The following is a 24,407-nucleotide window of genomic DNA, read 5'->3' as shown; positions in this document are numbered from 1 at the left end:
AGGAGGCTGCCACGGCTGACCTGACCCATAGCCGGAGGGGGGGGGGGCTGGGGAGGGCATAGGAGTGTGGGAGGGAGAAGGGGCTTTTAGGATAGGAATGACAGGTACAGAGAGAAGGCCAGGAGACTGTAGGAGACTTCCCAGGGTGGGGCAGTGCTGGCAAAGAGGCGGGCCACGGCCACATTGGGGTTGTCCTGGGTGGGCTCAAACCACTTCTGCAGGCACCGCCCACTGTTCCTGCCCTCAGGGCTTGCCTTGAATGAGTTGCTCCAAATCTTCTCACACAGGTCAGCGGGGGTGGGGAAGTAATGGGGGAAGGGGTGGCAGACGGCCCTCGCAGGGCAGCGGTTCTTCCCTGGGAGGGAGGCGGGGGGGGGGGGGGGGGGGGTTGGGGCACAAAGTTACCTCCCAAGACTCCCACCCTCACGTCCCCATCCTTTGCCCTCCCAAGACTCCCACCCTCACGTCCCCATCCTTTGCCCTAGGGGAGCATAGGGAGCTCGCGCTTGCTGCCAGGTGGGTGCCCTGTCAAGCGCCACTCACCCCGACTCCAGTCCCAGTCGCCGTGCCAGTTGGACTTGCACGTGTAAGATGTGCGACAGTCTTCCCACCACTGCTCGCAGTCCTCCTGGCAGAGTGGCACATCCAGGATTCGCTCTCCTGGCCCAGCCAAGTCCATCTGGGTGCAGGCATAGCAAGAGACAAGAATGCTAATAGCCAGGATCCAGAGATGATCAGTAGCTACAATGGTACTCTGCCGGTTACCATTGGAAGACACGGTACAGACGCCTAGATACTGACTCCTAGGAAGTCTGTAAGCATTCCTTTACAAATGAGCACAATGAGGGGCGCCTGGGCGGCTCCGTCGGTTAAGTGTCCAACTCATGATTTTAGCTCAGGTCATGATCTCACAGTTCATGGGAGAGAGCCCTGCATCGGACTCTGCACTGACAGCAGGGAGCCTGCTTGGGCTTCTCTCTGCCCCTCCCCCCACCTCTAAATCAATAAATAAACTTAAAAAAAGAAAACCAATGAGAACAATGAGGCTACGGAGGCTGAATGGTTTGGCCCCAGCTACACAGCTTCCTACATACAGGAGATGGGATTCAAAGGCAGCAAAACCTTGGATTGCGAGTAACTTGTTCTGCGAGTGTTCCGCAAGACAAGGAAACGTTTCTAATAAATTTTAACTTGATAAACGAGTGATGCCCTGCAATATGAGTAGTACATGACATGGAATGTCACATGATCACAGCTGAGCCAGTGGTTCTTGAAATTCACTTTGATATACAAGTGCTTTGGATGGCAAACATGTTTCCAGAATGAATTATGCTCACAAGCCAAGGTTTTAGTGTCGTCCCTTATCCTAAAGTTCTCATTTGTGCTCCCCTATGCTGCTCTTCGCGGCCAGAGGTGGCTTTCTCTCCACTTTTTTCCCCAACCCAGCTTCTGACTCTGCTCTTGTCCGTAGGGGTACAGCGTGTCCTGCTCCTGCTAGCATCGTGGACCTCAGGCTCTTAGTAACAGGGCACTGTGTGGATGTGCCTCCTGCCTCCCCAGCCCAGCCTTCTGACCTTCCGGATCCAAGGTCCCAGGTTTGGGGAGCACTCATAGAAGCAGATAGCCTGGATGAAGTGCTTCTCACAGCCTGGCATCATCAACCCACAGTGAATCAAGCTGAAGTTGTAAAGCAGGGACACATCGAGGTGGGCTTCCCAGCTTGTGCTGGCCGTGCAGCAGGCATTGTCTTTCCAGGGGGTGCACTGAAGGTGGAGGAAGAAGCAAAAGGCAGGGGGTTGGATAAGAGGCAGGAGACGGAGGAGTGTCCAGGGCAGAGAGGTAAAAATGTCCCCTAGAAGAGGGCCTGGGCAAATGGGAGGACTTCAGGCCAGCAATGCCCATCTAGAAGGAATGGTGATACTATGTCAATATTTGTAGCCAAAGGGCTCCTGCACACCAATCTCCCTGCCGCAGGCTGATGCCATTCCCTAGAAACAGGGTTTCCAGGATCTCAGCTCCTAAAGGCAGCAGAGGAACCCCACAAGACCCAGAGGAGTGTGGGGCTGCCCTGGATGGGAGGGCACCAGAGTTGAGAAGAGCTTATAGGTAAAAGTCAGCTCCACGACTCCTCCTGTGTCCCTGTCAGTTGCCTCTAGGGGTCTGGGGAGGAGTCACCTGAGTCATAAGTCTCCCCAGTGCCTATGGGTAGGAAGGCTAAAGAAGGGGGACCTGGGGCGCCTGGGTGGCGCAGTCGGTTAAGTGTCCGACTTCAGCCAGGTCACGATCTCGCGGTCCGTGAGTTCGAGCCCCGCGTCGGGCTCTGGGCTAATGGCTCGGAGCCTGGAGCCTGTTTCCGATTCTGTGTCTCCCTCTCTCTCTGCCCCTCCCCCGTTCATGCTCTGTCTCTCTCTGTCCCAAAAATAAATAAACGTTGAAAAAAAATTTAAAAAAAAAAAGAGAAAAAAAGAAGGGGGACCTGGTTTGTTTGAATGTATGCTGAACCAGTGATGGTTCACTATCTTGGATCACTATCTGCCCCTGCCCCTGTCCCCCAAGTGGCCGGGCAGCTCAGGTATGGGGACTTGGAAGCACTCAACAGTTATGATCTCAAAAGGCCAAAGTGTCCCTCCAGTGGTCTTTGCCCAAATCCCAACATAAGGAACCAAATGAGTGAGGGTTGGTGATGGTTCAGAAGCCATCTTGGCATTTGTGTCCCTTCCCTGATCTGCCACAGCAGCCTCACTCCCGTCCCCAGGCAAGGTCTGGCCTTTGTACCTCATCGTAGAGCTGGTCTTCTGGGCCAGGCTCTCGCTTGTGGTGTTTGGTGTTCATGCAGACATTGAGCAGCTCGTCCCCAGCCCAGATGGGCACGACTGTCCACAGCCGTAACACGAGCTGCCACCACCGTCCCATGGCCTACTGCAGAGAGGAGACCCACCTGCTTGTGTGATAGACAGGACACCCGCTCCATTCTCTCTACTCTCCCAGGGAGTGAGTATGGGTTTCAAGGCTCCCTCCCTCAAGTGATTATGACACTCTGGCTGCCCCGAGGACCTCTATCTGAGGCAGCATCATAAAATGTCAGGGCAGGTGAAACAAACCTGAGAGTTCTGATGCCCACCCCCAACGGATGCACAGACACGTGAGTGAAATCCCAGGAAGAGGCCAGCCCTGAGGTAAGGGAGGGTCTGGTGAAATGGCTCCAGCCTGCTCTGGGGAGCTTTTCTTGGTCCCTCCCCTTCCAAGGCAGACTTTCCAACTCCATGACATACGGGCTGGAATTCAGAGCTTTAATTCTGGGTGAGGAACAGAGCAAATCACCAGATTCTACAGGGGACAGAGGGCATGGTGGGACATGGTAGTGTGACAAGTGCAATCCTTACACCATCGAGAGCCAGCGGTGATGGCAGCCCCTCTGCCTCCACCAGCTCCAACCCATCACCAACCCTCCTGAGCAGGAGCCTGGGCACCCAGAGCCAGGGAGCATGCCCAGGCAGTCAGATGTGCCGGCCTTGTGCACCCAAAGTCAGGTCCTCACCACAGGAGTGAGAAGGCTGACTTTTCCCTTGATGTTTGTTGAGCACTGTGTTTCCCACTCTGTTCTGGGCAGTGCTGGTAATGTGAGGGAAAGAAACGGGAGACAAAAAGAAGAAAGGCAGAAGAGCACCATGTCTCAAGTGCCCAACACTTTGGGAAACAGGGCTCCTTCAGCCTTCACCCACCCAGGACCCCTTGGCTCCCACAGTCCCCCAGGCCTTGCAAGAGGGACCACGGACCCATCAGAGTGAAATTGAAAACCTCTGGCCTCACCTGAGTTTAGAACATCAAGCAGGCTGGGGATGGAGACCCCGTCCCGCCTTCCAAGCCTACCCTCAAGTCCCAATCTGCGGCTGCCCCCCTCCAGTCTCAGGCATAGCTGCAGCCATCCCGTATCTTTAAAGAATCTGGTGCATCAGGGGAATTAGAGGAAAGATGCTCCTCCTTCCACTGCTTTCTTCATACTTACTTTCATAGCAGGAGCCGCTCCCTCCCACCTCCAGAGACTGGAGGCTGCCATCTTGCTCATTTATCACCCACTCCACTTCCTACCAGCCCAGGTGCAAATACAGAGCTCCAGGTGGCTCCGGTTAAACACATCCATCTCACCGAGGTGAAGGGGTCTTCTGTGGTTGGAGCCTGAGGCTTTCACTTACTCAGAGAAGCAGAGACCAGGTAGTGGGTAGGATCCCGGGCTCTCGTCGGCTACCGACTTCCGCTCTTGGCTCTGCTCCTTGCCAGCTGGATGACCTGGAGGAAATGCCAAACTCTCTAAGTTTTCCTATCTGTATAGAGGGCCGTTTTATAACAGAGATTGCTGGGGGAACGCAGTGAAAGAGAAAATACACCATACGGACTTGGCATCGTGCCTGGCACAGAGTAAGTCTTAGCGGCTTTAATTCTTTTCCTTTCTCCTGTGCACTGTTTCTCGCCCCGTTCCGCAGCTCTACCTGCCCCTTTGTCAGCTCAGGTACCTGGGATGCACCCTCTGGTGGCCTGAGTAACAGTGACCTCTGTCAGCCCACAGGAGCTAAGGCTCCTGCCAGGGAACAGGCACGGCAGCACAGTGACCCAGAGATAAAGTGGGGCCTTGGAGACCCAAGAATTTAAAGGTGTGACCAAAGCCCAAACTAACAAAACCAAAAAAGTCCCTCCACAGCCCACAGAACTGTCTCCCTTAGCATGCAGAGACCCTGTCCTGTGAAATATCCTGCAAGTGTCCTCAGCAGTGATGATGCACACAAGGAAGTCCTTCTTAACAAGGAGAGGCTGGGAAACTGGGACAGGACTCTTGGGAGAGTCTCAAAGGTAATGAAAATGCTGGAAAAGGAGCCCCTCTCCTTGCCTGTTTCTTGAACCCAGTCCCCTCTCCAAGGGACAAGCAGCCAAAGTGACTGACATGTTACCAACACATAGGAAATGAGAATAATAAAAGCGTTTTTATATTTGAGGGAAACAAAGCCCCTAGAAACGACCCCCAACCTGAATGCCCTCCTTGATTTAACTGTGGGGAGGCTGAGGCTCAGCTGGGGAGTGGAAGAGCTAGGATCTGAACTCAGGTCAATACCCCATATCTGATGCCTAAGGACCAGCTGACGGGGGCAGCCTCCAAGACTGAAGGGGTAGGTGCCATCCAGGTCTCAAGCGAAGTCTGTGTTTTAAAGAGTCAAATGCCACCATCAGATTGTGTGTTGGGAGACCTGTGCCAGCTTTATTTGGGAACAGTGATGGTTACCAGCCCAGCCTCCCGAGTCCCTGCCTTAAGCAGAGTTAGGAGTCCCCCTTTCAGGGTCCAATACCAAATAGTAACTGCATTTCTGAAGCCTGGGTCTCTTTCCACCAGCGTCCACTCAGCAGGGGCAGAGCAGACAGGCCTGTCCTGTTCAAGTCCTGACAAACACTCACGGGCAGTAAGCCTTGAGGAGGAAAGAGCGTTGGGGTTTAACATTGAGTTGGCTGTAAACTGTGGACGTGCCAGGGACAAGAATCCAGAAATGAAGCGCAGGAGTAATTACTGAAATGTAAAACAGGTCCTCTGATAAACATTCTTCACGTGGAGGGAAGGAGGACGAGGAGGGGCTCGCTAACAGTCTCTAGGACAAGGCTGTAGGAAATGAGCTAAAATTACAGTCTGTGCGGGTTCCGGGGGAGGGAGGGATTATGGAGGCTGCCTCTCGGAGAACCATCAGGCCAACATCTGCTCCAGCAAAGAGGCAGTTAGCAGCCCTTGAAGAAAACTCATTTTTGCTCTATTGTGATTGAGTCTTCCAGAGAAATCTGTTTTGTAACTGAAAGCTGATAAATTAAAGCTGGCTGTGGATGAAGCCATTGAAAGCTGCTGACCCCAAACAATTTTGCTCTAAAGAAACAAAACAGAACACTTAAATTGATGAGAGCAGAGCAGCTCGCAGAAAGCAGCTCTCAGAGAGGTCTGACGGGAGGGAGAGCTGGGCAGGATGGCCTAGCCCTGAGCAGGCCACCACGCACGCACGGTAGGAGCCCCTCTCCGGGTCCCCCCCACCGCTTGTGAGGTCGCCCAAGGTGCCCAGCCCCACTGAGTTCTGAGAGCAGACTAAGGCAAGACTTCATGTCAGGAATCTCCTGGTGAGAATCTGAAGTCAGAGGCCAGCTGAAGGGGACATTGGTGATTCAGAGTTCTTAATGGGCCTCATGAGTTCTTCTTTTCACCCCAAAATCTACTGGCCATCTTTGACTCGACCCTTAATTGGTGTGTGGCTAAGGCAGGTTTGTTTATCTCTAGTCCTCCTTCCCTCCACATCCTTTCCATCACCAAACTGTTGATTTAGCTTCCAGAGTATCTTAAAAAATTTTTTTCTTTAATTAAAACTGAGAAAGAGGGGCGCCTGGGTGGCGCAGTCGGTTAAGCGTCCGACTTCAGCCAGGTCACGATCTCGTGGTCCGTGAGTTGGAGCCCCGCGTCGGGCTCTGGGCTGATGGCTCAGAGCCTGGAGCCTGTTTCCGATTCTGTGTCTCCCTCTCTCTCTGCCCCTCCCCCGTTCATGCTCTGTCTCTCTCTCTGTCCCAAAAATAAATAAAAAACGTTGAAAAAAAATTTTTAAAACTGAGAAAGAGAGAGAGAGAGAGAGAGAGAAAGGGAGAGCATGAGCAGGGGAAGGGCAGAGAGACAAGGAGAGAGAGAGAATGCTAAGCAGGCTCTGTGATATCAGTGCAGAGCATGGGCTCCATCCCATGAACCGTGAGATCATGATCTGAGTCAAAATCAAGAGTTGAACACTTAACTGACTGAGCCACCCAAGCGCCCCCCTCCCAAAGGATCTCTTCAATTCAAATTCTTTTATCCCTGGTTCTTCCCAATTCCTGGGCTGCGACCACGCCTTGCCTCAATTACTAACTGGCTCCCTTGCCCCTTTCCAAAACCTTTATCCAAGTAGCGGCCAGAGTGATCTAATTTCCCAGTATTTTACTATGAAAGTTTTCAAACATAAGGAAAGTTGAGAGAATTTTACAGTGAGCCCCCATATAACCACGACTTTGATTTTGCCATTACCCTTTCGCTATATTTGTCCCACATCTAGCTAGCCTTCTGGTCATCCATCAGTCTTCCTTTTGGTCACCAACATCCTCCTAAATAATTTGTGCATCCTTATCATTAACCAGAGTTCAATATTTGCCTGCAGGTTTTTTCGCTTCAAATTATTTTTTTTAATGTAAAGATGATTAGGGGCACCTGGTTGGTTCAGTTGGTTAAGTGTCTGACTCTTAGGTTCAGGTCATCTGGGTTTGTGAGTTCCAGCCCTGTGTCCAGCTCTGTGCTGATACCTCGGAGCACTTGGGATTCTTTTTCCCTCTCTTGCTGGTGCGTGCTCTCTCTCTCTCTCTCTCTCTGTCACACACACACACACACACACAATAAATAAATAAACTTTTTTTTTTTTTTAAAGAAGGTAAAGATTAAGCTACTCCCATGTTTAAAACCCTTCTAGGCTAAGTCCCAACCTTAACATGTCACAAGAACCCTGTTTAATTTGGTCCCTATTTACTTTTCCATGCTAACCTGTGGTCCTTTCTCTCACCTGCCTTGCAGGCAGTCCTCACCCCTCAACATCCCTAACTTCCCATCACTCTCCTTTGCCTGGCTGTTCTCTCAGAGCTCACTCTCTGTGACTGGTAACTCCTACTGGCCCTTTAGCTCCGAGGACAGATGGCTACTCAGGGAACCTGTGTGGTTCCCCCCAGGATTGGTGAATTGTTCTCTTGGGGTCTTATGCTTGTCACCGACGTGGAATTTACCACAGGAGTACTCACAGTACCAAACACAGTGCCTGGCCCAGAGTGACTAGTCAATACATGTTTGCTGAGGAAATGGGCAGAAAATACCTGCATAGAATAAAACTATCCACGCGCTTCCCTAGGTTAACCTGACCTATCCTCTCTCCTTGCCCTTTCGTCTTCCCTCCCTTCCTTTATTCCATCCTCACCTGGAGTTTAAAATGACCTCTCATTTTCTGTTCCCTGTCTTCTCTCCTCACCATCCTCTTTCTCTCCCTTCTCTCCCCCTTCTGGCCTCCCTCCCCCTCCGACTTCCACCTGGGACCATCTACAGTTTCTGGTGAGTTCTGTGAGGTCTCAGTGCGTCAGTGCCCTTTCATCACCATGTGAAGAGACCACTTTCTAGGTCTAGCCACCACAAAAGGAAATGAGTGTGAAGCCTGTCAGTGTTGAAGAGAGTCCAAGTAGGTTGAAACAGAAAAACATCAAAGTCCCACCAGAAAGTGATTAGCGGAAAATCGGAGTTGGAAGAAAGGTATGTCACAAAGAACAAATGTCTTTACTTGCCTACTTATTTCTCTTCTCAGGCTGCTGGATTCTTTTCCCTTCAACACGGTTTCCCCAGTGCCAGCGTCTCACTGTGACATCCAAACCAGGCTGCTGCCGGGCAGCTGGGAGATAGGTTTTAAGAAATAACTAAGGTTTGCAGTTTAAAATGTGCAGCTGAAATCAATACATTGTCTCTCTCGATCCTCCTGGCATCCCTCCCCGCAAATATCTCTTGACCTGAAGTTTCACCCCAGCTACAAACCTCTCTCTCTCTCTCTCTCTCTCTCTCTCTCTCTTCCCAGGCTTGCTTCCTAAAAACACACCTGTGTGTGTTCATTGTGGCTTCTTTGTGTCACCTCACATTCATTTATGAACCATTGGTGTTCAGCTTCTGCTTGCCATCCCATGGCATCCACTCTTGCCAACTTCACTAACAACCTCCAAATTGTTCTATCCTAGTTGACCTCTCAGCTGCCTTTGGCCAACAGAATCCCTCCTACCTTCTTAAAACTCATCTCCTCCTTGATTCCCAGGGCTCCTCTGTGTCCTGGTTTCCCTCCAACCTCTCAACTTGTCCCTTCTCCGTCTCCTTGGCAGGCTCTATTTCCTCCATCTGCCATTTAAGTGGGTTTTTTTGAACGCTCTCCTTGGGCCTCTTTTCTTTCTACTGTCCATACTCTCTCTGTGCAACCTTACCCCCAGTGTAGCTTCAGTGATCTGTCTCCTCTCTGCAGGTGACTCTTAAATCTCTCTCCAGTCCTGACCTGTAGAATGGCAGATATGTGAGGGTGTCTACTGATCTATCTCCAGGAGTATTTTACCTGGATTTCCAACAGGCGCCTTATACTCAGTATGACCTTGTTGTTCTTAGCTCTTCATTCAATCTGCTTTTCTTTCTTGGTTACTGGTCCCTCTAGTCATCCAGGTCATGGTCCTGGAGTTAACCTGGACTCTTTTTCCTCTCCCACCTCATGCGAATCCTTTAACATGACACACAGAATTCTTCATGGCCTGGCAATTGGCTACTGCGGAAGTTCCTCTTCCTCCCAATCCCATCCTCACCGGACACACTTGCCATGCTGAAATCCTTGCTGCTATCTGAATTTGCCCCTGCCCTGTACCTTAGCACCTACAGCTCCATCTGCCAGGAATGACCTTTCCCGGCTTCTTCACCCAAGTACTCTTCTCTTAGGGCTCCACTCAAGCAGCATCACCTCTAGGAAGCCTGCCTTTGCCTCTCCCTAGGTTAGGATCCCTTCTGTGGACTCCCATAGGTTTCCATACTATTTTTTAGTATTGAGTTTATTACAAGGTAGCATAATCTTCTGCATTGCTTGCCTCCCTATGTAGATTTGGAGTTCCCTGAGGGTGAAGACTTTGTCTCCTCCTTTGGCTACCAGCCTCCAGCACAGTTTATGGTGTATGTAAGAGCCTCCAAATGTTTGAATAAATGAGTGAGTGGTATGTGCCACATCTGACGATCCACAGGGGCCTGAACTTGTATGTAGAACCCAGTCTTTTTGAGCCTGTGGACAGTGCTGTTTCCTCAGGTCCAATTTCCAGCACCTGTCCCTTGGATGTTTCATCCCACCTGCCTACTGTATTTAAAATTGAAAATTTGTCTGGGAAAGCACAGACCTATGTGTAGCTCCTCTCAGAGGATCTTGAAACATTCCTAAATATGTTCGTTTAGATTGGGACAAATTCACATGGTTATAATACGTATGGTTTAGATGGTTTTGAGGTCCTGTCCAGGCATGGCTGCTTAGATCATGACTCTTAGCACCACCGTACTCTCCCTCCAGCTCCCACCCCCCCAATCTATGGGGCAGCCAATGCTGGTGTTAGCCTTAAAAGAGACAGGGGTCCCAAGCCCCAGCTAAACTGAACTATCTTTAATACTTTCAACATTCTGTGGTCACTCTTTCTCAGGTCTCTACACATGCTGTCCCCTTTTACTTGGGACCTTGCCCCTGTCCTCAACACTCTTAGTACTTCTCTTATCAGACACCTTATTTTTTAGGTCTCAGATTGGAGCGGTCCACATTCAAGGAAGTCCAAGTCTAAGTTAGGTGTCCCTCCTGGTGCTCTCACAACCTGTGGGTGACCTCTCTTATGACGCCACAACTATCCCAGAATGGCCTGCCCACTTACATGTTCCCTAGTGGCCTGAAAGCTCCTAGACCAGTGGGGACTGTGTCTGTCAGTTTCACAGCTGTAACTGAGTGCCTGGTACAGAGTAGACACTCACTAGGTGTTTATTGAATGAACAAGTAATTCTTTTTGGTAAGAAGGATTCTCTTCCATGATTCATTTTTACTAAGAAGTATACCCGGACAAATTCTAGGAAGCCTCAGAATTTTTGTGGTAAGAGTTATAAGAGTTATGTGTATGTGGTGTACAAGCTTGTGGATGTCCATCTTTTTTTAAAATTGTTTTGGTCTTGTCTTACTCATCTTCTTGACTCCCCACAGCTCTGTTAACCATAAGCGTTGGCTATTGTGACTGGTGAATTGTTTTTCTCTAAGGCATGTACATAATTTCAAGTTCAAAGAATGGAATTGGATCAGCTTATATTTCACAGACTAAAGGAAATACACAAACAAATATAAATATTCTAGGTTTGTTTTGGTCTGTGTGTCTTGGTCTTACATTGAAAATGTCTGAGAAAATGCACAGAAGGATTGGAAGGTCCATCATGTGTTCTGTTGTTTATTGGAAAGAAAGTGGTAGAAAGTGGATCATTTGAAGTTGGCAAATATTTGACTCCTCATGCCCTTGTGCCTACAAATGACAAGGTAGAGATGGGAAAAATCAATTTTGCAAGAGACTGTGGGTAAATTGTCTTCCGGTAAAACAATGATGAAGCAGTTGGCATTTCTAGAAAAGTGAATTTTCTGATTCTTCCATGACCTCTATTCTAAAGCATTATGATATAACATTATGAGGAGCTCTTAAATGTATGATGTTTACTGAAGACTTAATACTCTGGAAAAATGTTAATGATTGTAAATATTCAAATAGTTTACGAAACTAGATTTTAATTGCTAAACGTCTCCTCATACCTGAGTTGATGATTCTGTTTTTTTGTCTGTTTTTGTTTTTAATCAAAGCCTGTGGAATGTCTGGTTGCTATGGACACTGGGGCTTAAGAGGAACTACTGAGTCATCTTAGTGCATTATCCTTAAACACAGAGCACTGCGCATATCCACAGAAATGTGGAAACTCTCGATCTCCTCCAAATTCCCTGGCATGGTGATTTCTTTGGATTCAGAAGAAGTTTCCTGGGTTTTCTACTGCAAAATGAATGGTGCCTTTAGGTGGAGTGAGGAGACACCATTTACCATTGGTTATTCTGAGAACTGTGCCTTTCCCATTCCTGGAGAAAGGGGAAGTCAGCTAAAGTTTCTCAAGTATTACTCTGGTCTAGGCCCAAACTCTTGATAGACCTTATCTCATTGTCTTATGTGCTAGTCAGGGGCAAAAACCATGTGTAGTTCAATACTGTATACTACACAGTTTGTACTGATTAGTCCAAATGATTGCTGAATGAATGAGCAAATAACCCTGCATAGGTATTATAAACCCATTTTACAGATGACCTCAGACAGGTTATACAAGTTGTTTAAGCTCTTATCTCCTTATCATCTAACCTAAGATATATTAGTTATAGTTAATTTTATTTATTTAAAGTTTATTTATTTTTGGAGAGACAGCACAAGCAGGGGAGGGGCAGAGATAGAGGGGCACAGAGGATCCAAAGCAGGCTGTGTGCTGACAGCAGAGAGACCGATGTGGGGCTCAAACTCCCAAACAGCAAGCTTATGACCTGAGCCGAAGTCAGACACTTAACCGACTGAGCCACCCAGGTGCCCTGTAATAGTTAATTTTATATCACAGTATTCAAATTATAGGATATCAAAGGAGAAGAGTAAATATCACCCAAGGATCTTAACTCTCCTTGGAATGGATTAGCACTTTACTGGTTGTATTGGGGATAACTGTATCATATGGTAGTTTGACTTTATTGTCTTTACTTGGAGATTAAGTATGGTTTAAGATGTGTGTGGGTGCCAAGCTGACAAGAGAAGACTGTGATAGTTCTATATGTCATCTTGTCTGGGTTAGTATCCCCTGTTATTCAGTAACACTAACCTAGATGTGGCTGTGCAGGTGTTTTGTTGAACTTATTAAAATCCATAATTAGCGGTGAGAAATAAGGATTTGAGTCTAGGTCTATCTAGCTTCAAAATCTGTGTTCTCCTGTTTGGCATTAAACAGGACAAAAAAAGTCTATTGAATTATTCCTTGGCACTTAGATCTTATAATCAAATCTGCAAAGTATTAAGTGCTTACTCAGGCACTGGGCCAGGTATGTCACTCAGGTTATTACACAGCAACCCTAAATGCCATCGCCCCAGCTGTGGTCATGAAGAACGTGAGGTATAGAAAACCTCCATACTATGTTTAACTCTTTCCTAAAGGATGTTCCCTGAAGCCCCCGTCTCCCAAATAACAGATTCTTTCATAAAAAATTGGGGAAGTATTCATGCTATCACCACCTCCTGAGGACTCAGTCTATATGCATGATATATAACAACAAGGTGTCCTGCAATAAAGACATTTCTTGAACTCCTCTTAACCCAGTATTTCTAAACATATTTGACCACAGCAGTCCTTGTGTGTGTTATAACCACAAACATCATGGCGTGAGTGCTTTGCTGATCACACATAGGGAAGTCCTGGGCTGCTATGTGGCAACAGGCATCAGTTTCACAGTATTAATAGTGGGGAAGGTGCTCAGACCATATCAAGCTCCTGGGTCATACCTATTACTTAGATAATGCTTCACATTTATATTATATTTTGGGTAAAAGCCTTATATGGGCTGAATTTCTGTTTGGAGTAGCCTCATTTTGCCCTGGGCTACATGTCAGATCCAGTGAAAGATAATCTTTGCTTCTTTTGGCAGGATGAACCAGAGAACCTCTAAATTCTTCTTTCGTTTTTTTCTCTTGTGTGCCATTTTGATTTCCTCTCATTTCTTTTTTTTATGTTAAATGTAATTTATTGTCAAATTGGTTTCCATACAACACCCAGTGCTCATCCCAAGTGCCCTCCTCAATGCCCATCACCCACTTTCTCCTCTCCCCCACCCCCCACCAACCCTCAGTTTGTTCTCAGTATTTAAGAGTCTCTTATGGTTTGCCTCCCTGCCTCTCTCTTTTTTTCCCCCTTTCCCCTCCCCCATGGTCTTCTGTTAAGTTTCTCAGGATCCACATGAGTGAAAACATATGGTATCTGTCTTTCTCTGCCTGACTTATTTCACTTAGTGTAATACCCTCCAGTTCCACCCACATTGCTACAAATGGCCAGATTTCATTCTTCCTCATTGCCGAGTAGTATTCCATTGTATATATAAACCACACCTTCTTTATCCATTTGTCAGTTGATGGACATTTAGGCTCTTTCCATAATTTGGATATTGTTGAGAGTGCTGCTATAAACATTGGGGTACATGTGCCCCTATGCACTCCTGTATCTCTTGGGTAAATTCCTAGCAGTGCTGTTGTTGGGTCATAGGGTAGATCTATTTTTAATTTTTTGAGGAAGCTCCACACTGTTTTCCAGAGCAGCTGCACCGGTTTGCATTCCTACCAACAGTGCAAGAGGGTTCCCATTTCTCCATATCCTCGCCAGCCATCTATAGTCTCCTGATTTGTTCATTTTAGCTACTCTGACTGGCATGAGGTGGCATCTCAGTGTGGTTTTGATTTGTATTTCCCTGATGAGGAGTGACATTGAACATCTTTTCATGTGCCTGTTGGTCATCTGGATGTCTTCTTTAGAAAAGTGTCTATTCATGTCTTCTTCCCATTTCTTCACTGGATTATTTGTTTTTCGGGTGTGGAGTTTGGTGAGTTCTTTATAGATTTTGGATACTAGCCCTTTATCCAATATGTCATTTGCAAATAACTTTGCCAATCCTTCAGTTGCCTTTTAGTTTTGTTGATTGTTTCCTTTACAGTGCAGAAGCTTTTTATCTTGATGAGGTCCCAATAGTTCATTTTTGCTTTTAAGTCCCTTGGCTTTGGAGATGTGTTCAGCAAGAAATTGCTGCAGCTGAGGTCAAAGAGGTCTTTGCCTGCTTCTCCTCTAGGGTTTGGATAGTTTCCTATCTCACATTCAGGTCCTTTATCCATTTTGAGTTTATTTTTGTGTATGGTGTAAGAAAGTGGTCTAGTTTCATTCTTCTGCATGTTGCTGTCCAGTTCTCCCAGCACCATTTGTTAAAGAGACTGTCTTTTTTCCATTGGATACTCTTTCCTGCTTTGTCAAAGATTAGTTGGCCATACGTTTGTGGGTTCAATTCTGGAGTCTCTATTCTATTCCATTGGCCTATGTGTCTGTTTTTGTGCTAATACCATACTGTCTTGATGATTACAGCTTTGTAGTAGAGGCTAAAGTCTGGGATTGTGATGCTTCCCGCTTTGGTTTTCTTCTTCAATATTACTTTGGCTATTCAGGGTCTTTTGTGGTTCCATACAAATTTTAGGATTATTTGTTCTAGCTTTGAGAAGAATGCTGGTGCAATTTTGATTGGGATTGCATTGAATGTGTAGATTGCCTTGGGTAGTATTGACATTTTAACAATATTTATTCTTCCAATCCATGAGCATGGAATGTTTTTCCATTTCTTTGTATCTTCTTCAATTTCCTTCATAAGCTTTATATAGTTTTCAGCATAAAGATCTTTTACATCTTTGGTTAGGTTTATTCCTAGGTATTTTGTGATTCTTGGTGCCATTGTGAATGGGATTAGTTTATTTATTTTTCTTTCTGTTGTTTCATTATTGGTGTATAAAAATGCAACCAATTTCTGTACATTAATTTTGTACCCTGCAAATTTGCTGAATTCATGTATCAGCTCTAGCAGACTTTTGGTGGAGTCTGTCTGGTTTTCCATGTAGAATATCATATTGTCTGCAAAAAGTGAAAGTTTGACTTCATCTTTGCCAATTTTGATGCTTTTGATTTCATTTTGTTGTCTGATTGCTGATGCTTGGACTTCCAACACTATGTTAAACAACAGTGCTGAGAGTGGGCATCCCTGTTGTGTTCCTGATCTCAGGGGAAAGCTCTCAGTTTTTCCCCATTGAGGATGATATTAGCTATGGGCTTTTTTAAAATATTTTTTAAATGTTTATTCACTTTTTTTGAGAGACAGAGACAGAGTGTGAGCAGAGCAGAGGCAGAGAGAGAGGGAGACACAGAATCTAAAGCAGGCTCCAGGCTCTGAGCTGACAGCACAGAGTCTGATGTGGGGCTCAAACTCACGAACCATGAGATCATGACCTGAGCCAAAGTTAGATGCTCAACCAACTAAGCCACCCAGGTGCCCCAGCTGTGGGCTTTTCATAAATGGCTTTTATGCTGTTTAAGTATTTTCCTTCTATCCCGACTTTCTTGAGGGTTTTGATTAAGAAAGGATGCTGAGTTTTGTCAAATGTTTTTTCTGTATCTATTGACAGGATCATATGGTTCTTATCTCTTCTTTTATTAATGTGATGTATCACATTGATTGATTTGTGAATGTTGAGCCAGTCCTGAAGCACAGGAATGAATCCCACTTGATCATGGTGAATAATTCTTTTTATATGCTGTTAAATTTGATTTGCTAATATCTTGTTGAAAATTTTTGCCTCCATATTCATCAGGGATATTGGCCTGTAGTTCTCTTTTTTTGCTGGGTCTCTGTCTGGTTTGGGAATCAAAGTAATTCTGGATTCATAGAATGAGTCTGGAAGTTTTCCTTCCCTTTCTATTTTTTGGAATAGCTTGAGAAGGTTAGGTATTATCTCTGCTTTAAATGTCTGGTAGAATTCCCCAGGGAAGCCATCGGGTCCTGGACTCTTATTTGTTGGGAGATTTTTGATAACTGACTCAATTTCTTCACTGGTTATGGTCTGTTCAAGTTTTCTATTTCTTCCTGTTTGAGCTTTGGAAGTGTGTGGGTGCTTAGGAATTTGTCCATTTCTTCCAGGTTGTCCAGTTTGTTGACATATAATTTTTCATAGTATTCCCTGATAATTGCTTACATTTCTAAGGGATTGGTTGTAATAATTCCATTTTCATTCATGATTTTATCTATTTGGGTCGTCTCCCTTTTCTTTTTGAGAAGCCTGGCTAGAGGTTTATCAGTTTTTTTTTGTTTTTTTTTCCAAAAAACCAACTCTTGGTTTCATTGATACGCTCTACTGTTTTTTGGATACTATATTGTTTATTTCTGCTCTGATTTTATTATTTCTCTTTCTTCTTCTCCTAGGTTTGGGATGTCTTTGCTGTTCTGCTTCTAGTTCCTTTAGGTGTGCTGTTAGATTTTGTATTTGGGATTTTTCTTGTTTCTTGAGATAGGCCTGGATTGCAATGTATTTTCCTCTCAGGACTGCCTTCGCTGCATCCCAAAGTGTTTGGATTGTTGTATTTTCATTTTCATTTGTTGCTATATATTTTTTAAAGTCTTCTGTAATTGCCTCATTGACCCATTAATTCTTTAGTAAGATGTTCTTTAACCTCCATGCTTTTGGAGATTTTCCAGACTTTTTCCTGTGGTTGCTTTCAAGTTTCATAGCATTGTTATTTGAAAGTGTACATGGTATGATATCAATTCTTTTATACTTATTAAGGGCTGTTTTGTGACCCAGTATGTGATCTATCTTGGAGAATGTTCCATGCGCACTTGAGAAGAAAGTGTTTTCTGTTGCTTTGGGATGAAGAGTTCTAAATATATGTGTCAAGTCCATCTGATCCAATGTATCATTCAGGGCCATTGTTTCTTTACTGATTCTCTGTCTAGATGATCTATCCATTGTTGTAAGTGGAATATTAAAGTCCCCGCAATTACCACATTCTTATCAATAAGGTTGCTTATGTTTGTGATTCATTGTTTTATATATTTGGGGGCTCCTGTATTTGGTGCATAGACATTTATAATTGTTAGCTCTTCCTGATGGATAGACCCTGTAATTATTATATAATGCCCTTCTTCATCTCTTGTTACAGCCTTTAATTTAAAGTCTAGTTTGTCTGATATAAGTATGGCTACTCCAGCTTTCTTGTGACTTCCAGTAGCATGATGGATAGTTCTCCATCCCCTCACTTTCCATCTGAAGGTGTCCTCAGGTCTAAAATGAGTCTCTTATAGACAGCAAATAGATGGGTCTTATTTTTTTTTAATCCATTCTGATACCCTATGTCTTTTGGTTGGAGTATTTAGTCCATTTACATTCAGTGTTATTGAAAGATATGGGTTTAGAGTCATTGTGTTATCTGTAGGTTTCATGCTTGTAGTGATGTCTCTGGTATTTTGTGGTCCTTGCAACATTGCACTCACAGAATCCCCCTTAGGATCTTTTGTAGGGCTGGTTTAGTGCTGATGAATTCCTTCAGTTTTTGTTTCTTTGGGAAAATCTTTATCTCTCCTATTCTGAATGACAGGCTTGCTGGATAAAGGATTCTTGGCTGCATATTTTTTCTCTTCATCACATTGAAGATTTCCTGCCATTCCTTTTTGTCGTGCCAAGTTTCAGTAGATAGGTCTGCTACCACCCTTATGTGTCTACCTTTGTATGTTAAGGCTTGTTTATCCCTAGCTGCTTTCAGAATTCTCTCTTTATCCTTGTATTTTGCCAATTTCTCTGATATGTCATGCAGAAGATCGATTCAAGTTACATCTGAAGAGAGTTCTCTGTGCCTCTTGGATTTCAATGCCTGTTTCCTTCCCCAGATCAGGGAAGTTTTCTCAGCTATGATTTGTTCAAGAACACCTTCAGCCCCTTTCTCTCTCTCTCCTTCTTCTTCTGGAATTCCTATGATAACAGATAGTGTTCTGTTTGAATCACTTAGTTCTCTAATTCTCCCCCTCATGATCATGGATTGTTTTATCTCTATTTTTTTCAGCTTTCTCTTTTTCCATAATTTTATCTTCTAATTGACCTAATCTCCCCTCTGCCTCTTCAATCTGCACTGTGGTCACCTCCATTTTATTTTGCACTTCATTTATAACATTTTTTAATTCATCACGACTATTGTTTAGTCCCTTGATCTCTGCAGCAATAGATTCTCTGCTGTCTATGTTTTTTCCAGGCCCAGTGATTAATTTTATGACTATTCTAAATTCTTGATCAGTTATGTTATTTATATCTGGTTAAAGGTCTAAACACTCCCCACTGCAAGAGGAGCTCTGCAGAGGACTGACCAGTGAGAAAGAATATTCAAAACTCAACAGCAGAGTGCGCACAGCACACACCAGAAACACTTCCTAAAGTGCCAGCCCTGGACAGTGTATGGCCCTTTTTAATATAGTAGTACTCTCAGAAGCAGGAAACATAACAAGATTTTAAAACATGCAAAGGACAGAAACTTAGCCAATATGACAAGACAGAGGAATTCTCCCCAAAAGAAAGGTCAAGAAGAAATCACAGCCAAGGGACTTGATCAAAACAGTTATAAGCAATATATATGAACAAGAATTTAGAACAGCAGTCATAAGACTAATAGCTGGCCTTGAAAAAAGTATAGAAGACACCAGAGAAACATTGCTTCAGAGGTCAAAGACCTATAATAGTCAGGCTGAAATTAAAAAAGTGCTATAATTAAGATGTAATACTGACTGGATACAGTCACAATGGGAATTGAAGAAGAAGAAGAGAGAATAGGTGATATGGAACATAAAATTGTGGAAAATAATGAAGTTTAAAAAAAAGAGGGAGAGGAAATTATTAGACAATGAGGGGAGACAAAGAACTTAGTGATTCCATAAAATGAAATAATATCCACAGCATTTGTATTTTAAATCATATAGGAAATGAAAGAGGAATTACACACCAAAAAATACAGTAATACTGGTTTTCATATTTGCCTATGTAGTTACCTTTGCTGATGTTCTTCATTTCTTCATATGGTTTTGAGTTACTGTCTAGTGTCCTTTCATTTCATTCTGAAAGACTCCCTTTGGTATACCCTCTAAGGCAGGTCAACTAGCAATAAACTCCCTCAGTTTTTGTTCATCTGTGAATATCTTAATTTCTCTTTCACTTTTGGAGGATACTTTTGCCAGGTATAGAATTATTGGGTGAGAGGGTTTCTTTTTCTTTTTCTCACTACTTTAAATATGTTACCCCATTGTCCTCTGGCCTCTGTGGTTTCTGATGAGAAACCAGCTGTTATTATATTGAGGATCCTTTGCACATGACTAGTTGCTTCTCTGTTGCTGCTTTCAACACTATATTTGTCTTTTGACAATTGGATTAACAATGTATCTCAGTGTGGATGCCTTTGACTTTATCCTACCTGAGCCTCATTGAACGTTTTGGAGGTGTAGATTCATGTTTTTTTATCAGTTTGGGACTCTTGGGACATTAATTCTTCAATATTTTTTTTTTTTGCCTCTTTCTCTCTTTCCTCTCCTGTCTGAGATTCCCATAGTGTGCATGTTGGTACTTTTGATGATGTCCCACATGTCCCTTTAGGTATGTTCACTTTTCTTCTTTCTTTTTTCTTTATGCTTTTCAGACTGGATAATTTTAATGGACCAATCTCCAAGTTACCCAATTCTCCTTCCTGTCAGATCTTCTGCTGAACATCTCTAGTGAATTTTTCATTTTAGCTATTGTACTTTCAAGCTCCAGAATTTTTATTTGGTTCATTTTATTATTGATTGATATTCTCTATTTGTTGAGACATCATTCTCCTGGTTTCCTTTAGTTCTTTGAACATCTTCAAGATAGTTGACTTGAGCATCTTCAAGATAATCTGTCTGTCTGGGCTTCCTCAGAGACCATTTCTGTCACTTTATTTTCTTTTTCCTGTGAATGCACCATAGTTTCCTGTTTCTTGGCATGCTGCTAAATTTTTGTTGAAAACTTGACATTTTGAGTATTATAAAGTGATAACTCCAGAAATTCTTTCCCCTTCCCATGATGTGCTATTGTTTCTTATTGTGAGTTACAATCATCTACTTATTTAGTGACTTTTCCAAATGATTTTGCATACATTTCTTGTCATCTGTGGTCATGCAAGTCTCGCTTCCATTATCTCAGCATTCATCCAGGAACCTGAGAGATATTTCCTTAAGTGTTTGGAACCAAAAAGAAAACAAAACAGAAAAGACTTTGTGGTATTTGCAGTCTTTGCAGATTGTTTGTGAACTACAGTCCTTCAGTGCTTAGCCAGACCATCTACAACTGTCTTAACTCTCACAAAGAACCCAAAGATCAGATCACCTCACTTTTTCTGAGTATATATATTCAGACTTGGGCATGCATATGGCCCTCCGGATTCCCTGGCATACCTGGAAACCCTTCCAAGCCCTTATACCTTCAGTTATCTTCCTCCTCAGGCTACTCTTTCCCAAGTTTTTGGTCTGTCAGCTGCTTGTCCCATTCTCCATCCTTTGCCCCAGGTGACTGTCAGTAGTAAGATGCCTTTACATCCTTTCAACGAATGCTGCCCAGAAGTCCATTCCATCCCTGAGAAAATTCCAAGAGGGTCAAAACAAAGGCAGCTTCTGAGCCAGTGAGTCACGGAACCGACAGACAGGTCAAAATGCACAACTACAGTTCTTTGATAACAAAGTTTGAATTGCCCCTCTGGCATCAGCAAACCGAACCACCAGGAATGGGAGTTAACCACCAACATGGCCATGGGCCAAGCTAGAGAATGGGGGGGATCGTAGGTGGGTAAGAAAAATGCCACATGCTTTTACTAAAATTAGCAGCAGCTGCTTCATTAAGCACTTCCCTGGTTTTCGCAAATTTTTTTTTATTACATTCCTCATTCTGATTATTTTTGCCAGCTTAATGTTTTCTTCAGTGGAGGGATAGATACTTGGGTCTCCCTACTATTTTTGGTGACACCTGTCCTCCAGTACCTAACACATATAGAGGCAGAGATTCTCTGATTGGAGCAGGGATAGGAGGCCTGGGGCTCCAGTCTCACAGGTAGCTAGCTATTCCACACTACCCCTCCTCACATTACCTGAGGCCTTTGTGGCACACAATTTAAAACCACCAGTACAAAGGATGGAGCATGAACTTTTGGGCTACACAGCCCTGCCTGCCTGCCTGCCTGCTTGCTCACGTTTTCATTTTCTTTATGCATTCATTTATTCATTGCTCAACAAATATTTGTTGAAGGCCATGTGCTAGGCACAGGCTTGAACCTTGGCCCCATGGTTCACTAGCTGTGTGACTTTGACACCTTCTCAGTAAAATTTGTTTCTTCCCTGCTTGGGGAGGGCTAAATACAGCCTGGCTTCAAGAGTGGCTGTTAATGACTGGGTTTAGTACTGAACAGGCTTCCAATAGTTTCCACTAGCAACCACTATTGGATGTTTAAAATTATATGATTCAAGTCAGCAAAGAAAACTACATATACTTGAAATTTTCTCTGAGGTCAAACACTTCATCCATTATACAGATAGAGTAATGGCTAAAAGGGAAGATTTGGAGCTAGACTGCCTTCATCCAAACCCCAGTTCTTCCTCTTATTTGTGGTGTGGCATTGACAAGTTGATGAATTTCTTTATACCTCAGCTTTCTTATCTGGAAAACAAGCATATTAATGGTACCCAGCTTGTCATACTCTTATAATGTATAAATAAGGTAATCTACTTAAAATGTTTAGAACATTACTTCACATACAAAAAGTACTCAGTAAGTGTTGTCTATTATCATTTTCATCATTTTTGTTTCAATGGTACTCTAGATAGTGTTTCTAGAGCTCTGGAGAGTGGATCAGTAAAGCTCAGGCAAATTATCAAAAATCAAACCTTTGCAGGATGTGAGTAAGAGAAAAAGAGGAAAGAGCAACTCGATGGTGAACCCTTCGTGGACTCCTTTAGCCCTTACCACAAAGCAGGGGGATTACATCCTTGGGTCTTTCTCTGCCTTCTCTCTAGGGCTATATCCAGTACATAATCATGAATGTGAAATGAATACATGAATGGATGAGAAGTGAATGACTGTATAAGTGAATCATTGATAATGGAATGAACCAGTCATGTTTTCTGTCTTTGGCACTCAGTTTATCCTACTTCACCCGAACACCTATGTCTACTTATTTTAGTCTCTTCCAAATGAAGAATATGGGCAGTCATTGTACACTGCCCCCTCCTCCCTCCTCCACCCACCAGAAAGAGAATTCCCCACTTGTGACTGTGCTTTTTGGGCTTTGTGGTTCTGTCCAAAGTACGCTGCACTTCATAGATCTGCCCCTTCACTTCCCTTCTCCGGGAGGGAACAGCAGGAACCCATCTGTCTGTCTTAGAGAAAGCTGATGTTACACCAGCAGGTTCTGGCAATGTCCTGATAAGAAACAACGATGGCCCTGATTTCCAGAAAGACTGGAGGACAGTCACAGGAACACTGGGACCTGCAGGAGCAGCAGGGCCAAATTTTCTTGCAAGAACTCTTGGATTCAAATTTCATTATAGAGCGAACTTCTGCGTGAGGCTAGAGAGTGTTAGCATATCTGCTGGGTATTTCTGTTCTGTGTTGACCCTGAGGTGAGCCCTGGTTTTCTGACACGGCATTGACGTAAAGCACAACGGGATGAGACGGCGTGCAGGGTACAATTTCAGAAATCTTTCAGGAGTCACCTGGTATAGGGGCTTCCCTTCAGTTTCCTAGTGCACTGGAAGGGAAAGGAGGCTGTGCTTGAAGTTTGGTCAGACCAAGTAGGTAGCAACGGTTCAGCTGAGCATAGGACACAGTGAATTGGTTCCCCTCCCTCTCTCCACGTGGCACAGGCCCAGGCTCCAAGCGAGGTCATGCTGCTGTTGTGTAATCTCTGCATCAGGAACGAAGTAAAGGGAAGCAGGGGTCTGCCCCATCTCCATTTCAGGATGTTTCATTTCTCTTCCTGCCAATATTTACCAGATTTAAATAGGTCGTTTTTCAGCCTATTGGCAATTCCCATCCTTATTCTTACCTCTCTCTCCACAATACTCTCCCAGATGCGTCCTTGGTACTGGCAGGGTCTCTTCCTGTAGAGACGGTTTAGATGGGGTGGACAGCACTTCAGTGATTCTTTGCAATTCCGTCGTCAAGCTCATTCTAACGCTACCTCCCATAGCTTCTTCTGTGGCAAAAAAGTAGAGCAAAACGGTGGTGCTGGTGGTGAGGTACAGGAAGGGAAAGAAAAAGCAATTTGGTCATTTCTAGAAATGCGATTATAGAAAATACAGGCGGCCGAAATCCACACTCCTAGCTTAAAGAATACTATCTTTCTCTAGAAAACTTCCACTCCGATGGCAAAAAAAAAAAAGATTCGAAGCAAGAACATTATTCCAGAGAATGCATGTAGTGAGGGGCCACATAGCCCCAGAGGCAGTATTTGGGATTAGATATTGGAGGCTCAGGTTTCAGCTGTGGCTTTGCCATCAACTCGCTGTGTGACCTCAGGTAAATTACCCTTTCTGGGCCTCAGTTTGCTCAACTGTAAACTGGAGATAATAGTACCCATCTGGCAGTGCAGGAAGATTAAATGAGAGAATGTATATAAAGTGCCTAGTACAGGGCCTGGCACTGTGAACATCCGCGTTATGGGTTCTAACACCATTATTAATGGAGGATGAGGCCCGCTTTGAGGACCTCACTGCTGGTGAAACTGAGGATGTGCTCTGGAACGTGTTCTTGGGGTCCAGCACAGAAGGTCTGCTTATGAACAGCCCTTGCTGGACAAACGTTTGAATTCAGTCATAAGGAGTCGACAGAATCTGGGGAAGCTCCCGGTTTGGTGCTCGTGAAAACTGTGCGCTTTGTGAAGAGTTCCCTGCTAGCTCTTTGGGTGTCTGCTTCATTCGCATTTATGTTCTGGGGAATCTCAAAATCCAAAAAGGAAGGTGTGGATGTGGCACGAATTACCGTGCTGCCCTTAAGTTGAAACCATTCTTGTGGTTTCTGACTTTGGCGGGGAAAGGGAAGATCCAGGGGTCTGCAGGAGCTTGGACCTGGGGTTCCAGCCAGAGAACACGAGCACAAAAGGTATGGGAATTAAATTTCTGAGG

The 24,407-nt window shown here is 44.5% G+C and overlaps 1 protein-coding gene and 1 long non-coding RNA gene across 2 annotated transcripts in view; one reads left to right on the top strand and one right to left on the bottom strand.

Annotated features, from left to right (window-relative positions):
* Positions 1-86: 86 nt before the first annotated feature.
* On the bottom strand, positions 87-2,959 carry IZUMO1R (IZUMO1 receptor, JUNO). The gene is made up of 4 exons (XM_053203826.1): positions 2,776-2,959; positions 1,556-1,763; positions 544-681; positions 87-355 (listed from the first exon to the last, which is right to left on the bottom strand). Exons 1-4 carry the CDS (start codon positions 2,911-2,913, stop codon positions 87-89), a joined length of 753 nt encoding a protein of 250 aa, XP_053059801.1. The 5' UTR covers positions 2,914-2,959.
* Positions 2,960-3,879: 920 nt separating this feature from the next.
* Positions 3,880-24,407, top strand: part of LOC113593801 (uncharacterized) — a 65,866-nt gene continuing 45,338 nt past the window's right edge. The window contains exon 1 of the long non-coding RNA XR_008290542.1: positions 3,880-4,416. This is a non-coding gene — a long non-coding RNA (uncharacterized LOC113593801). The remainder of the gene's footprint in view (positions 4,417-24,407) is intronic.

The sequence above is a fragment of the Acinonyx jubatus genome, chromosome D1 (genome assembly GCF_027475565.1).
Source record: "Acinonyx jubatus isolate Ajub_Pintada_27869175 chromosome D1, VMU_Ajub_asm_v1.0, whole genome shotgun sequence".
NCBI classification, from domain to species: domain Eukaryota; kingdom Metazoa; phylum Chordata; class Mammalia; order Carnivora; family Felidae; genus Acinonyx; species Acinonyx jubatus.
Note: the sequence above shows the minus strand (reverse complement) of the source record. Positions and strands in the feature narration are given on the sequence as shown.

What these genes read in the sequence shown, in the direction of transcription:
- IZUMO1R (XM_053203826.1), bottom strand. Translation starts at nt 2,913, where the DNA reads ATGGGACGGTGGTGGCAGCTCGTGTTACGGCTGTGGACAGTCGTGCCC. An exon ending in GGTCAGAAGGCTGGGCTGGG is followed by an intron (nt 682 to 1,555) that starts GAGGCAGGAGGC and finishes ATGCCTGCACCC; the next exon opens with AGATGGACTTGGCTGGGCCA. An exon ending in CGACTGGGACTGGAGTCGGG is followed by an intron (nt 356 to 543) that starts GTGAGTGGCGCT and finishes CCTCCCTCCCAG; the next exon opens with GGAAGAACCGCTGCCCTGCG.